At 42.8% G+C, this 14,728-nt stretch overlaps 1 protein-coding gene across 1 annotated transcript; it reads left to right on the plus strand.

Annotated features, from left to right (window-relative positions):
• The first annotated feature begins 7,295 nt into the window (after window positions 1-7,295).
• On the plus strand, window positions 7,296-13,589 carry LOC124271333 (potassium voltage-gated channel subfamily D member 1-like). The gene is made up of 4 exons (XM_046706426.1): window positions 7,296-7,444; window positions 8,398-8,648; window positions 10,118-10,339; window positions 12,478-13,589. The coding sequence occupies exons 2-4, from the start codon at window positions 8,427-8,429 to the stop codon at window positions 13,450-13,452; spliced, it is 1,419 nt and encodes a 472-aa protein (XP_046562382.1). The 5' UTR covers window positions 7,296-7,444; window positions 8,398-8,426; the 3' UTR covers window positions 13,453-13,589.
• Window positions 13,590-14,728: the final 1,139 nt, after the last annotated feature.

Genomic DNA, 14,728 nt, shown 5'->3' on the forward strand with positions numbered 1-14,728 from the left:
TTACCTATATACCTTCATCTACCTTGAAGCTAAATGGTTTTGTTTAATTTCGCAGAAAACGTGTAACAGTAACCATTTTTTGTGATTTGAAATTCAATCATTCCCATTAACGTTGCAGATTATTTCCGTAATTCAAAACAAACCTGTTTTTGGAAAAAAAAAACAGTTTTAATTCAACACCAATCGCCCATTGCATTCAGAGGTAACCAACAGTGTTAGTGTAAAATTGCATAGATTAAGCGGGTAATATGTGATATTTAGGTAGCTAGGAAGCATGAATCAATATTCAATATTTCAGATAATGGTAACAATTTTAGTCTGTGTATTGACCCGTGACCTTTCGAGAAAGACAACACACAACTATTACTCCTTGATAACCAGGGCCTATATTTTCGAAGCTGTCTTAGCGCTAAGATAGTCGTAAGTGCCATACATTAACATTAACTTACGACTATCTTAGCGCTAAGGGAGCTATGAAAATATAAGCCCAGTTGGTGTACATAAACACGCTCAGGATCGCTACATCCGGGTACATCACCTGCGTCATCGAACAGCTACGGCGACCAGTACCGCTTGACAAATACCCGGATTGAGGAGGATTTTTGCACAGACCGTCAGGAACAGGTTGAGAGAGGCTGGTTTACGTGCCAGAAGACCTTATTTTGGCCCTGTGCTTCGACAACAACATCGTCGACATCGAGTTCAATGGTGCACCAAAACACGCTCAAGATTACATGCGTTTGTAGGTACTAGTTGTTGTATATTCAAGAACGATTTTTCTTCTGATTAATTAAGCTGTCACGTCATGACAAATAAATAAAATATCAATTTACTTAATTTCAGTAGCAAATACTGAAGGGCAAAATATAGCATGCACCAATTTTTGATGGTGGCTATACATGAAACAAACATAAAATGGTTATTTGATGGTAATGTGTATGATACGGTTGTAACTTATGTTTTGGACCTAACGTTTGCAGCGTTTCGGTGTTTTCCTTTTTTAGTCGTCCAATTTTTCAAATTCATTCTTGCTTTTGTCCGGTACTGTACAAGATCATTGCAATACAGTACTGCAATCATCGCAATTCTTCGAATTTCAGTGCAGACGGGTCAATAAGTGAATGTTAAGTATTTTGCATACAGCCTTGTGACTGACGTGCAGTATATTGAGGTGTTTCTCAGTATACAACACAGTTGTATGCTCCCCAGGGAGTTGAGATTGACAATACGATGTGCCTTTGAGATTGACATCCAGTGAACGAGGGAAAAACAAAGAGCCTTTGAGCAGCCGAGCTGAGCTGGATTTCGGCGCTATACAAATGTTAGTATGTATGTATGTATGTATGTACAAGAAGCCGCGTGGTATTAAACACAACAACAACATGCAAGTGGCAACGAGTACATACCTATGACATCTTGAGACACACTCCCACAGCGGCCTACCAACCTTTTTATGACGATCTATATTCCCAAACAATGGTTTGTGTGTGACATGCAGTTGGCTCATGATTCTTTAATCAATCTTCTCAGCACAAACAGCCAGGCTCCTTCATCTTGGCGTTTGGTTGTTTGTTTTGCGTCTCTAGACGAGTGTAAATTAAAATGCTGTAAATCATAGTGTTAATTTAAAACTTATACGTGTTGGTTGAATATATGTGTAAGGTTTTGGTTAACATGATCATTTATGTATACCCGGTCTTCCTACGCACCCGGGTTGGAGTGGGTGGGGTTTGGGGTGAGTTAGGAACACTGGCAGGTATAGTCGGGACATTTGCCTAAATTCGCTGTTCAGGGTTAGCGCGTCAGAAAATCTATATTCAGTTCGAATCCCAGTTCGCCCCAGCTATGTTTCTAGGTTCACGCTGAAGACCTAGTTTCGATTCCCACATGGATATTGATGGAATAAAATTGAAGCTAAAAGCGGCGTAAAACTCACTCACTCACTCACTCACTCACCCACCCACCCACCCACCCACCCACCCACTCACTCCTCACCCACCCACCCACCCACCCACTCACTCTCACTCACCACTCACCCACCCACTCACCCACCCACCCACTCACTCACTCACTCACTCACCCACCCACCCATCCATCCACCCACTCACACTCACTCACTCACTCACTCACCACTCCTCACTTAGCACCATACCCTGTGCTTGTTGGATTTACCCTGGTGTTAAGCGTCTGAGGCCTGTATCACTCCGGGCTTTCTTTCCTCATTAAGCTGACATGCTATGATAAAACTGACACGTCCGATATGATCACCGTCTAATAGTAAGTTACGAGCTCATGATATCACGTGGTCCATTATATTGGTCGGACAGCGTGCTGCACGGGTACATTCCCTTGCACCTGAATCCGCCAAGTTGTAGCAGTTGTTGCTGTTGGGGTAGTAATTGTAGTCGTTGGCATAGTAGTAGTAGTAGTAGCGGTAGAAGTTGTAGTGGTGGTAGTAGTAGTAGTAGTAGTGGTGGTGGTAGTAGTAGTTGTAGTAGTAGTGGTGGTGGTGGTAGTAGTAGTAGTAGTAGTGGTAGTAGTAGTAGTAGAAGTAGTAGTAGTGATAGTAGCAGTAGTAGTAGTAGTAGTAGTAGCAGTAGTAGTAGTAGAAGTAGTAGTAGTGGTAGTAGTAGTAGTAGCAGTGGTAGTAGTAGTAGTAGTGGTAGTAGTAGCAGCAGCAGCAGTGCAGTAGTAGTAGTAGCAGTAGTAGTAGTAGTAGTAGTAGCAGCAGCAGCAGCAGCAGCAGCAGTAGTAGTGGTGGTGGTGGTGGTGGTAGTAGTAGTAGTAGTAGCAGGAGTAGTAGTAGTAGTGGTGGTAGTAGTAGTAGTAGTGGTGGTGGTGGTGGTAGTAGTAGTAGTAGTAGTAGTAGTAGTAGTAGTAGTAGTAGTAGTAGTAGTAGTAGTAGTAGTAGTGGTAGTAATATACGGAACGAAACTGTGATAAGGCTGACACGCTGACACACAGGTTTACGTGTTCTTCAAGCCACTCGATTCTGCCTCAACATTTTTCACATTCACAGCAGTCAAGGAATGTGTTGATTTCAGTGCAGACGGGTCAATAAGTGAATGTTAAGTATTTTGCATACAGCCTTGTGACTGACGTGCAGTATATTGAGGTGTTTCTCAGTATACAACACAGTTGTATGCTCCCCAGGGAGTTGAGATTGACAATACGATGTGCCTTTGAGATTGACATCCAGTGAACGAGGGAAAAACAAAGAGCCTTTGAGCAGCCGAGCTGAGCTGGATTTCGGCGCTATACAAATGTTAGTATGTATGTATGTATGTATGTACAAGAAGCCGCGTGGTATTAAACACAACAACAACATGCAAGTGGCAACGAGTACATACCTATGACATCTTGGAGACACTCCCACAGCGGCCTACCAACCTTTTATGACGATCTATATTCCCAAACAATGGTTTGTGTGTGACATGCAGTTGGCTCATGATTCTTTAATCAATCTTCTCAGCACAAACAGCCAGGCTCCTTCATCTTGGCGTTTGGTTGTTTGTTTTGCGTCTCTAGACGAGTGTAAATTAAAATGCTGTAAATCATAGTGTTAATTTAAAACTTATACGTGTTGGTTGAATATATGTGTAAGGTTTTGGTTAACATGATCATTTATGTATACCCGGTCTTCCTACGCACCCGGGTTGGAGTGGGTGGGGTTTGGGGTGAGTTAGGAACACTGGCAGGTATAGTCGGGACATTTGCCTAAATTCGCTGTTCAGGGTTAGCGCGTCAGAAAATCTATATTCAGTTCGAATCCCAGTTCGCCCCAGCTATGTTTCTAGGTTCACGCTGAAGACCTAGTTTCGATTCCCACATGGATATTGATGGAATAAAATTGAAGCTAAAAGCGGCGTAAAAACTCACTCACTCACTCGCTCACCCACCCACCCACCCACTCACTCCTCACTCACCCACCCACCCACTCACCTCACTCCACCTCACTCATTCACTCACTCACTCCACCCACCCACCCACCCACCCACTCACTCACTCACTCACTCACTCCACCCACCCACCCACCCACCCATCCACCCACCCACTCTCACTCACTCCTCACTCACTCACTCACTCACTTAGCACCATACCCGTGCTTGTTGGATTTACCCTGGTGTTAAGCGTCTGAGGCCTGTATCACTCCGGGCTTTCTTTCCTCATTAAGCTGACATGCTATGATAAAACTGACACGTCCGATATGATCACCGTCTAATAGTAAGTTACGAGCTCATGATATCACGTGGTCCATTATATTGGTCGGACAGCGTGCTGCACGGGTACATTCCCTTGCACCTGAATCCGCCAAGTTGTAGCAGTTGTTGCTGTTGGGGTAGTAATTGTAGTCGTTGGCATAGTAGTAGTAGTAGTAGCGGTAGAAGTTGTAGTGGTGTAGTAGTAGTAATAGTAGTAGTAGTGGTGGTGGTAGTAGTAGTAGTAGTAGTGGTGGTGGTGGTAGTAGTAGTAGTAGTAGTAGTAGTAGTAGTAGTAGTAGTAGTAGTAGTAGTAGTAGTAGTAGTGATAGTAGCAGTAGTAGTAGTAGTAGTAGTAGCAGTAGTAGTAGTAGAAGTAGTAGTAGTGGTAGTAGTAGTAGTAGCAGTAGTAGTAGTAGTAGTAGTAGTAGTAGTAGTAGTGGTAGTAGCAGTAGTAGCAGTAGTAGTAGTAGTAGCAGTAGTAGTAGCAGCAGTAGTAGTAGTAGTAGTAGCAGCGTAGCAGCAGCAGCAGCAGTAGTAGTAGTAGTGGTGGTGGTGTAGTAGTAGTAGTAGTAGTAGCAGTAGTAGTAGTAGTAGTGGTGGTAGTAGTAGTAGTAGTGGTGGTGGTGGTGGTGGTAGTAGTAGTAGAGGTGGTAGTAGTAGTAGTAGTAGTAGTAGTAGTAGTAGTAGTAGTAGTAGTAGTAGTAGTGGTAGTAATATACGGAACGAAACTGTGATAAGGCTGACACGCTGACACACAGGTTTACGTGTTCTTCAAGCCACTCGATTCTGCCTCAACATTTTTCACATTCACAGCAGTCAAGGAATGTGTTGACTGTATCAAAATTTGGATGTCAACGCACTGGTTGAAATTAAATGACGACAAAACCGAGCTCATCGTTTTCAGACCCCAGCGGCTCCGGGCAAAACTTGATCTTCCCACTTTCTCCATTGGGCACTGTGAAATCACACCAAGTTCTCAAGTCCGGAATCTTGGTGTAGTATTTGACTCATCTCTCTGCATGGAACCACATGTCAACAGTGTTTGTCGCAACGCTTATTTCCACATTCGGAATATCGGCCTGATCCGCAGGTACCTTGACGAGAAAACAACGAGTGCTCTGGTGCAGGCGTATGTAACATCACGCATTGATTACTGCAACTCGTTGCTCAGTGGTATTACAAATCATGACTGTGCTACACAAGCTACAGAGAGTCCAGAATTCAGCGGCAAGATTGATCAGCAGAACAAAGAAAATTGGCCACATTACCCCTGTCATGAAAAATCTCCATTGGCTCCCAATCCAATTCATAATCCAATACAAAGTATTGCTTCTTGTTTTTAAATGCATCCATGTACTGGAATCCAGGGTATCTTTCACAACTTCTAAAACCCTATGTGCCAACCCGATCTCTTCGCTCCAGTGACCAATCTCTTCTGCAAATTCAATGTACAAGAACAAAGTCTTTTGGTGACCGAGCATTCTCTTCAAATGGTGCAAAATTCTGGAAAAATCTACCACAAGAACTTCGATCACTGACTGAACTTGCATCTTTCAAAAGCCAGTTAAAGACTCATCTTTTTACCAAAGCTTACCTTTGGACTCAGAGCGCCTTTGGGCGATTACATCGGATTCTGGCGCTATAGAAGTATTTGTATGTATGTATGTATGTATGTATGTGTGTGTGTGTGTGTGTGTGTGTGTGTGTGTGTGTGTGTGTGTGTGTGTGTGTGTGTGTGTGTGTGTGTGTGTGTGTGTGTGTGTGTGTGTGTGTGTGTGTGTGTGTGTGTGTGTGTGTGTGTGTGTGTGTGTGTAAGGCTATTCTTACTTACTAAAGCAAGTAGTAGTAGCAGTAGTAGTGGTAGTAGTAGTAGTAGAAGAAGAAGAAGAAGAAGAAGTTGTAGTAGTAGTTGAGTAGTTCTTGTTGTTGCTGTTGCTTTATATCGTACAGCAGCATAATAATATGGCAGCTTTGTCTAAGCTAATTTACGCCTAGTGTCAATGTGTAGATTATGTCACCAATGTGTTTTGTGGACTTTTCGCATATGTACCTTGTGCTGTAAGCGGAATATTGCTGGGTGCGGCGTAAATCAACATTCACTCACCATTTATTTGTTCCTATGATGCAAAGTGAAACAAAGTCTATGAACCAGCAAGTATGCGCAGGTCGATGCTCACGATATCAATCACTTGTTTGCCCGGTACCGACTAGCTACCCTGGAAGCAACGCGAAACCAACATCGTGTTCGTCAGCTGTTTTTACGCTGCATTGTGGGTCAGTTATAAACCACCAACACGATTGATGCATCGTATGTCACCGTATGCGAATATCGATGCTCATGATGTCAATCACTTGCTGGTCTAGTCCAGACTAAATTATTTATAGATCGCCTAGATATACCTATTGCTGTGAGCGGCGATATACAGCAATAAAACAGGCAGTCGTGTTTTGCTAGGGGCTTTGGAGTAGCCTTGTCGTTAAAGCGTTCGCTCGTCACGCCGAAGACCCGGGTTCGATTCCCCACATGGGCACAATATGTGAAGCCCATTTCTGGTGTCCCCCGCCGTGATATTGCTGGAATATTGCTAAAAGCGGCGTAAAACTAAACTCAACCGGTTTTACAAACAGCAGAGTCAAACACAATTCACTCACTGATGGTTCCTGGTTGAAACATACCCCTCACTTATAGCTAATTCTCATAACATTCAATTCATCTCTCATTACAGCCCTACAATAAATTAATAAAATTCCCCCGAGAAGCACAACATGCCTGCTTGAACAACAAACCCTACAAAACAAAATTTCATCAACAAAATGACGAAAACACACATTTCCTGTGATGTGTAATATCACGACTCTTCTGGGAAATAAATAATATAAAATGTATGCGATGACACTAGTGTACCCATTCATCGCTGCACCTCTATGGCAGTAATGTGGATGCAGTCGTGGAAATAACGACAGACGTTTGTCATTGTATTGATCTCTCCATCAATTCAGTAGCTTAATCTCAGGTGTACCATTTATTTGTGAGACAGAAGCTGCTAAGGGAACACATCTTGGAGCACAGGTCATATCAACATCTGTGGGATCACGGTTAATGTATCGTTAACATTGCCGTACAGTGCGGGACAGTCTTAGAGATGAACATGATCTCAGTGGAAACGGGTGTTCCCATGATGCTCCTTTGAAGGTGAAGACAGAGTCGGCATGTACAGATCTGTGTTTCCTATGACCGATGAGTAAGTTCATTTTACTTTTGTTAGTTTTTTTTTCTATCAGAAAGCTGTGGTACAGGTTAAGCTAGTTTCTGTTTTCGTTAAGAACGTGCCATTTATATATATACTCTCCCAAAAAAGAAACGCATATGTGTATTTTCACGAATTTAATCTGCTAACTTTATAGTGAGATAGCACAAATTTGGAGCCAAATTTTTGTATATAAGATCAAATGTCTGTTAACATATATAGCTTATAAAACGTATAGTAAGTAGAGGCGTCAGTTCCCAGTTAGGCGAGGTCTAACACTTCGATGTCGATCTTGCTTAGAATTGGTTTGTTGATATTGGTCCCATAAACGACTGATGCTACTCTGGTGAACATTGAGGTGACGTGCAACGGCCTCAAGACGTCCAGGGGGCGGTGGGGTGGCCTAATGGTTAAAGCGTTGGCTCGTCACGCCGAAGACCCGGGTTCGAATCCCCACATGGGTACAATGTGTGAAGCCCATTTCTGGTGTCCCCCGCCGTGATGTTGCTGGAATATTGCTAAAAGCGGCGTAAAACCAAACTCAGTCAGCCAGTCAGTCCAGACGTCCAGTGGCATTGTTTCTATTTACAGTAGTGATCCTGAGTTGCGACATTTAGCTTAAAAATGCCAATCACAGTCTACAAGCAAAACAGCTTTGTGGATAACAACTTTTTTTATTTCCTTAATGCGACATTTCGATACAGATTCTTCCTTAACAACGGTAGAAGAATCTGTATCGAAACGTCGCACTCATAAACTATTTAAAAGACGTTATCACAAAGTTTGATCAATATTGCACGCCCTAACTTCTAAAATGCCACTCAAAGAGTTCTAGTACTGCTGCTAGGTACGACAATGCAAACTGCAATATTTATTCATTTTTTTACTAAGACCTCCAAATACGGTGCCAGGCAGGGTTTATGGAATAAAGAGGTTACATTTTTCAGGTATTGGATGGCGTAGCACCAAGTGAGATATGGACGACTGCATCACCACCATCAACGTGAGCGGACGTAGGTTCGAGATCGGACGAGATGTCTTGTCCAGGTACCCTGATTCTACTCTAGGGCGACTGACGTCATCTACAGAGAAGGAGGTTTTCTTCCAGAGACCCACAGCTGTGTTTAAGTCCGTCCTTGGATACCATCAGACAGGGCACCTGCATCTACCAGCTTCTATGTGTCTCGGAGCTGTACAGGTAGGTGGAAGGGTTATGTACGTCTGAGTGAAGGCGTGTATACGTGTGTGTTCAAATCTGTATCTGGTGCCATCAAACCGGTCACCTACAGTACCAGCTTCTATGTGTCTCTGGGCTGTACAAGTAAGTGAAGAGTGTGAACGTATGTATTCATATCGGTCCTTGAGTACCATCAGACCAGACACCTGCATGTGTCTAGGGACTGTACAGGGAAGTGAGGAGAGTGAACACGTGTATCCATATCAGTCCTTGAGCACCATCAGACCAGGCACCTGCATGTGTGTAGGGACTGTACAGGTAAGTCAAGAGTGTGAACGTATGTATTCATATCAGTCCTTCAGTACCATCAGACCAGGCACCTGCATGTGTGTCGGGACTGTACAGGTAAGTGAAGAGTGTGAACGTCTGTATTCATATCAGTCCTTGAGTACCATCAGACCAGGTACCTGCATGTGTCTAGGGACTGTACAGGTAAGTGAAGAGTGTGAACGTCTGATTCATATCAGTCCTTGAGTACCATCTAACCATGCACCTGTATGTGTCTAGGGACTGTACAGGTAAGTGAAAAGTGTGAACACGTGTATACATATCAGTCCGTGAGTACCATCAGACCAGACACCTGCATTTGTCTAGGGACTGTACAGGTAAGTGAAGAGTGTGAACGTGTGTATTCATATCAGTCTTTGTGTACCATCAGACCAGGTACCTGCATGTGTATAGGGACTGTACAGGTAAGTGAAGAGTGTGAACGTATATATTCATATCAGTCCGTGAGTACCATCAGACCAGGCACCTGCATAAGTCTAGGGACTGTACGGGTAAGTGAAGAGTGTGAACGTGTGTATTCATATCAGTCCTTGTGTACCATCAGACCAGACACCTGCATGTGTGTCGGCACTGTACAGGTAAGTGAAGCGAGTGAACACGTGTATTCATATCAGTTCTTGAGCACCATCAGACCAGGCACCTGCATGTGTCTAGGGACTGTACAGGGAAGTGAAGAGAGTGAACACGTGTATTCATATCAGTCCTTGAGCACCATCTGACCAGGCACCTGCATGTGTCTCGGGGATGTACAGGTAAGTGAAGAGTGTGAACGTACGTATTCATATCAGTCCTTGAGTACCATCAGACCAGGTACCTGCATGTGTCTAGGGATTGTCTGAAATTTAGCACCGTCCGGGATACCATTCGACAGGGCACCTACATGTAACGGCTTCTATGTCTCGGGGCTGTATATCAGTGTTCATAACTATCGTTCAGGATTTCCCATCTCACCGGACACCTGCACTTGTCGATTACTTTGCTATTGGTTACAACGTCGTTCAACTGTCTCACAGAATTAATGTTCATTAAAGTAAATGTTTCACCAATCTACACGTACATTACACGACTAGTAAATCAAACCTCAAACAATAACATAAGATCAGTTTACTGAGATGTTGGTGAAGTCTGCGTTGTTCTCACAGGAGGAACTGGATTTCTGGGGATTCAGCGTCGATGACGTAGAGCCGTGTTGTAGACGTGCGCTTAACGGCTTTCAGAGACAGCAACATGAGGTAAACGAGTTCCAAAAGGGGGCAACACTAGCGTTCATCGAGCCGCAGGGGGAGTCCACATCAACCTTCGCGAAGGTCAGGAATTGGTTATGGAAGATGATGGATCGACCGTTTTCATCAAAGATTGCAAAGGTTGGCCATTCTTTGCCACATAGTGGAATTGAATTTTTTACGATGAAATATTACTGATGGACTGAGTAAGGTGTTACCATCTTTGAGCAATATTCCAACACTATCACGGCGGGGACACCTGAAATGAGCTTCACATATTGTACCCATGTGGGGTCTTCGGCGTGACGAGCGAACGCTTTAACCACTCGGCTACCCGACCATCATATCATTGATGGAAGCACTATGAAAACAAATTACTTGTTGTTGTAGCCTAGTAAATGTTTTAGCTGTTTTACCTAAATTTCGATTCCTCGATGTTTGTCCTCCAATACTCGTGGAATACGTCCAGGACATTCCCGTTCCACGCCATTACATTGTAACGATCTTGCATGTTGAAACTCCTCAAGTATACTTCAAACATCAACTGATTTCGTGTTACGTTATCAAGAAGTACAACTTAAGTATTTGAGTAAGCAAAATGGATTATGGCTCTTGTTTCAAGTCGTCCGCACTTCCGAAGCATTCAACAAACTTGGGGTTGAAGTGTAGACGAACATTATTCCTATTGGAACCATACTAGGATTTACTCAAAACCATTACGGACGACAATACCTAACGAAAGTAGTTGTTTTTTAAACCATATACCTCTCTCGAGATTTAAAAAAAAATATAAAAACATAATCAATGTCTTGGTAAGTATTTATTGTTCGTTGGCCTATATTGAGAAAATTCGTTAACTACGCGCTTCAAATCGTTTACATGTTCACATAAGTATTATCAGTGTTCTTTTGTCTGAGATAACGAGCATTCAATAGTGCTTTTACATACAACACGCGGCAGCTCATTAGCGTGGTGGTGCTGCTGTTATTGAAAGCGTCACGGTGTATGTAAGGTTAGAAGATGTGTACATGGCTGACGTCAAACAATATTTATCGGAGCTTTGTAATTCGGAACGCTCGCGTCCATGGCGATTATTGTTAGAAATGTTTACAGATTTACAAGGTCGTTCTATAACAATGGTCCCATGAAGATTGGGGTTAGAATTGATCTTCAGCAACCAATGCTTGTCGTAAGCGGTTGGGATCGGGCGGTCAGGCTCGCTGTTTTGGCTGTTCAACGTCATCGTGTCCTATTTACGTTGCTCGAAGCGCATGACGTTGATTACTGTATTCGCTAGTCCGGATTCTAATATTTACCGACCGTTTTTTTCTGGGGTTTTATAGTTCGAATGTTGCGGATCACCGGTTTATGTTCTATGTTCTGATCCTTGTATGTAAGTAATGTTCAAGTAAATCTGTGATATATTACTATTGATTATATTTTAACTACAGCTTGATCAAATTTTGACATAGCTAAACGTCACGCCGAAGACCGAGGGTTCGAATCCCCACAGGGGTACCATGTGCGAAGCCCATTTCTGGTGTCCCCCGCCGTGATGTTGCTGGAATATTGCTAAAAGCGGCGTAAAAACCAAAAACAGTCTCAGTCAGACATAGCTAACCTTTGTCGAGGTGACTTTAGATTTAACTCGTTCACTAATTAAATATACCGCTTCTTTGAGAACGTATTATTAGAGTAAATCAGGTTTCACTGTTGCAGGTACATTCAGTTATATTCTTTTTTGATATCTGTGAAACGTAAAATCCAAACAGGTTCAACAGAAATTAGTATCAGTTGCCAACAGTCAGTAAATGATTGCTCGTGGTTACTACATATATAATATACCCGTGAAGATCCTGGTTAGAATTGGTCTGAAGCAATCCCTGCTTGTCGTAAAAGGCGACTAACAGGATTGGGTGGTCAGGCTCGCTGACTTGGTTGACACATGTAATCGTATCCCAGTTGCGTAGATCCATGACCATGATACTGATCACAAGATGGTCTGGTCCAGACTCGATTATTTACAGACCCCCGCCATATAGCTGGAATATTGCCGGGTGCGGCGTTAAACAACAAACAAAGAAATCATAGCATCAATAAATTCCCAGCTTGTCCATCAACTTACTAGAATTGCGTCATCCAGCATTATATTGGAGCATTATAGCTTAATTGGATTGACTGATACGGGTATATTGATGCTGTGAAACATGATCGATAATAAATACATTATTACTAACATATATTCAGAATACAAATGTTTTTGTTCTTCTTTGCGACAGGTATACTTCCTTATATCGTGCCTTGTGATCATCACATCAACTCTACTAATTGTCCTGGGAACCCTGCCTCAGTTCAAGAGCACCCTGAAGAAAGAACACTGGAGACAGTACTTCGGAGAAGACTACTTCGACGAGTACTACGACGAGATCAGACTCGCAGATGAAGAATCTGACGATGAGGATGTGGACGAAATAACGGAGAGACACAACAGGACGAGTGACGACATTCTCGGGAACTTCAGTCTGCCCAAAGACGTCCATGTGAAGAACGAGAACGTCGAACTGGTTGGTTACATCTGCACCGCCTTCTTCGCAGTGGAGCTTCTGTTGAGGCTCTGTTGCTGCCCAAGTTTAGTCCGTTTCTTCAGGTCTCTACTGAACATCATTGACGTCCTCGCAGTTATTGCCGCTCTAGGTAAGATCCTTGTCGAGCAAGTGTCGGTCGCTGAGAAATTCAAACATTCCTACCTGGACATTCTTGAAGGGATGTTGGTCCTTCGAGTTTTGAGGCTGTTCCATTTGACGAAGCATATCACAGGAGCTCGGGTTCTGGTCTACGCTTTCAAATCTTCCTTAAGGGAGGTTGGTTTTATGGCGCTTCTTCTTCTTATTACCTCCATCGTGTTTGGTACAGTTGTGTACTATGTCGATTCTGATCATATGAAAACCATACCGGAAGCATGCTGGTGGGCAGTCATCACTATGACAACGGTTGGTTATGGGGACATAACTCCATCTACTGCTGTTTCTAAGGGTGTCGGTGTGCTGTGTGCCTGCATGGGCATCTTGGTGCTGGCAATAACTATGCCGCTGTTTGTCAACAACTTTATAACTTTTTATTCTATCGCCAACGAAACATCCGACCAGGCGCAAACCACAAATAACGAACATGTCACCTTTTCAAAAGTTCATCCTCTTAAACATGGCGTGCTACATCAGAGTAATAAGTCAGAAGGGGATCTAAATAGTCGCTGAATTACATTTATCAGTACATTTACCAGTTCATAACCTATGACACAAAAACATGTATGTCATACCCAAACGACATAAAGGACCGTTCATAATTTATGGCTAGGGGGAGTGATGATGATTCTTATGGAGAAGCATGTACAATGTGAATGACCCCCCCTAAATTATATGTACAAAATAAGTGACCCCCCTGCATGTCATGTACAAAATCAATGACACCCCTCCTTCCTATAATTTCTAAGCATAATTAAACATACTTTTATGTAAAAAGTTGCTGAAGAAAATTGATGACCCCCCTAGCTATAAATTATGAACGGTCCCTAAGTATGCAAATTACATGTGCAAATTACCTCGTCCGTTACTAATAAATATTTAGCGAACCTTCGCTTGAGATTAACACTCGGTTGACATTGCACCATTTAAAACATTCTTGATAAATCCTCTATGTACATGATGGTTGCAATATCCACATAAACTCAAACTTCAAAAGCGCTGTTACACGTTATAGCTTATACCAATAGGCTTAAATTATTAAGATTTGTTTCAATCAGCAATACTCCAGCAAAATAAGTAGTGTTACATTAGTGTTACAATAAAAAGGTTTTCACGAATTCACCATGACCCTCTTCGACTATATGGGGCACAGGTCGTCCGGTCCTGGTTACGTCCCCTGCGCACGCCAGAACCCCCATGATTGTGCGTTCACTAGACATCCCTGATGCTCATGACGTCAATCACCAGACTGTCAGACTCTTATTAACTAACCATCATCATTAAGCTGGAATTGTGCTGAATGCAGAGTTAAATAACAAACACAATCACCCACCCTTTCATCAACTTCGAATGTATGCCACAGAAGCTTCTAAAAATACTATTAACATAAAAATCATTGAAGTTTTTATATTCCTCGGGGCTTCTATCAATAGATGCAGTTCACATGACAAAGGATCATTGGAGTGAGAATGGGTTAAAATTGATTTTCAGTAACCCTTGCTTGTCTCCACCCTTGAAGATCCGTGTTAGAATTGATCTTCAGTCAATAGATGCAGTTCAGTAACCCATGCTTGTCTCAACCCAGAAGGATCATTGGAACATCCGTGAGAATTGATCTTCAGGCTAGTTCCGACCGAAAAGATTGAATTGATCTTCAGTAACCCATGCAGTAACCCTGTGAAGATCCAGGTTAGAATTGATCTTGTAACCCATGCTCCACCCAGGTTAGAATTGATCTTCAGTAACCCATGCTTGTTTCCACCTGTGAAGATCCGTGTTAGAATTGATC

The sequence above is a fragment of the Haliotis rubra genome, unplaced genomic scaffold, assembly GCF_003918875.1.
Source record: "Haliotis rubra isolate DU_JTF1 unplaced genomic scaffold, ASM391887v1 Scf16, whole genome shotgun sequence".
NCBI lineage: Eukaryota > Metazoa > Mollusca > Gastropoda > Lepetellida > Haliotidae > Haliotis > Haliotis rubra.

Bases quoted from the DNA above. Each gene is read 5' to 3' on its own strand.
- LOC124271333 (XM_046706426.1), top strand. From the start codon at position 8,427: ATGGACGACTGCATCACCACCATCAACGTGAGCGGACGTAGGTTCGAG. The intron at 8,649-10,117 runs GTAGGTGGAAGG...TTGTTCTCACAG, and splicing joins TGTGTCTCGGAGCTGTACAG to GAGGAACTGGATTTCTGGGG. The intron at 10,340-12,477 runs GTTGGCCATTCT...TCTTTGCGACAG, and splicing joins TTTCATCAAAGATTGCAAAG to GTATACTTCCTTATATCGTG.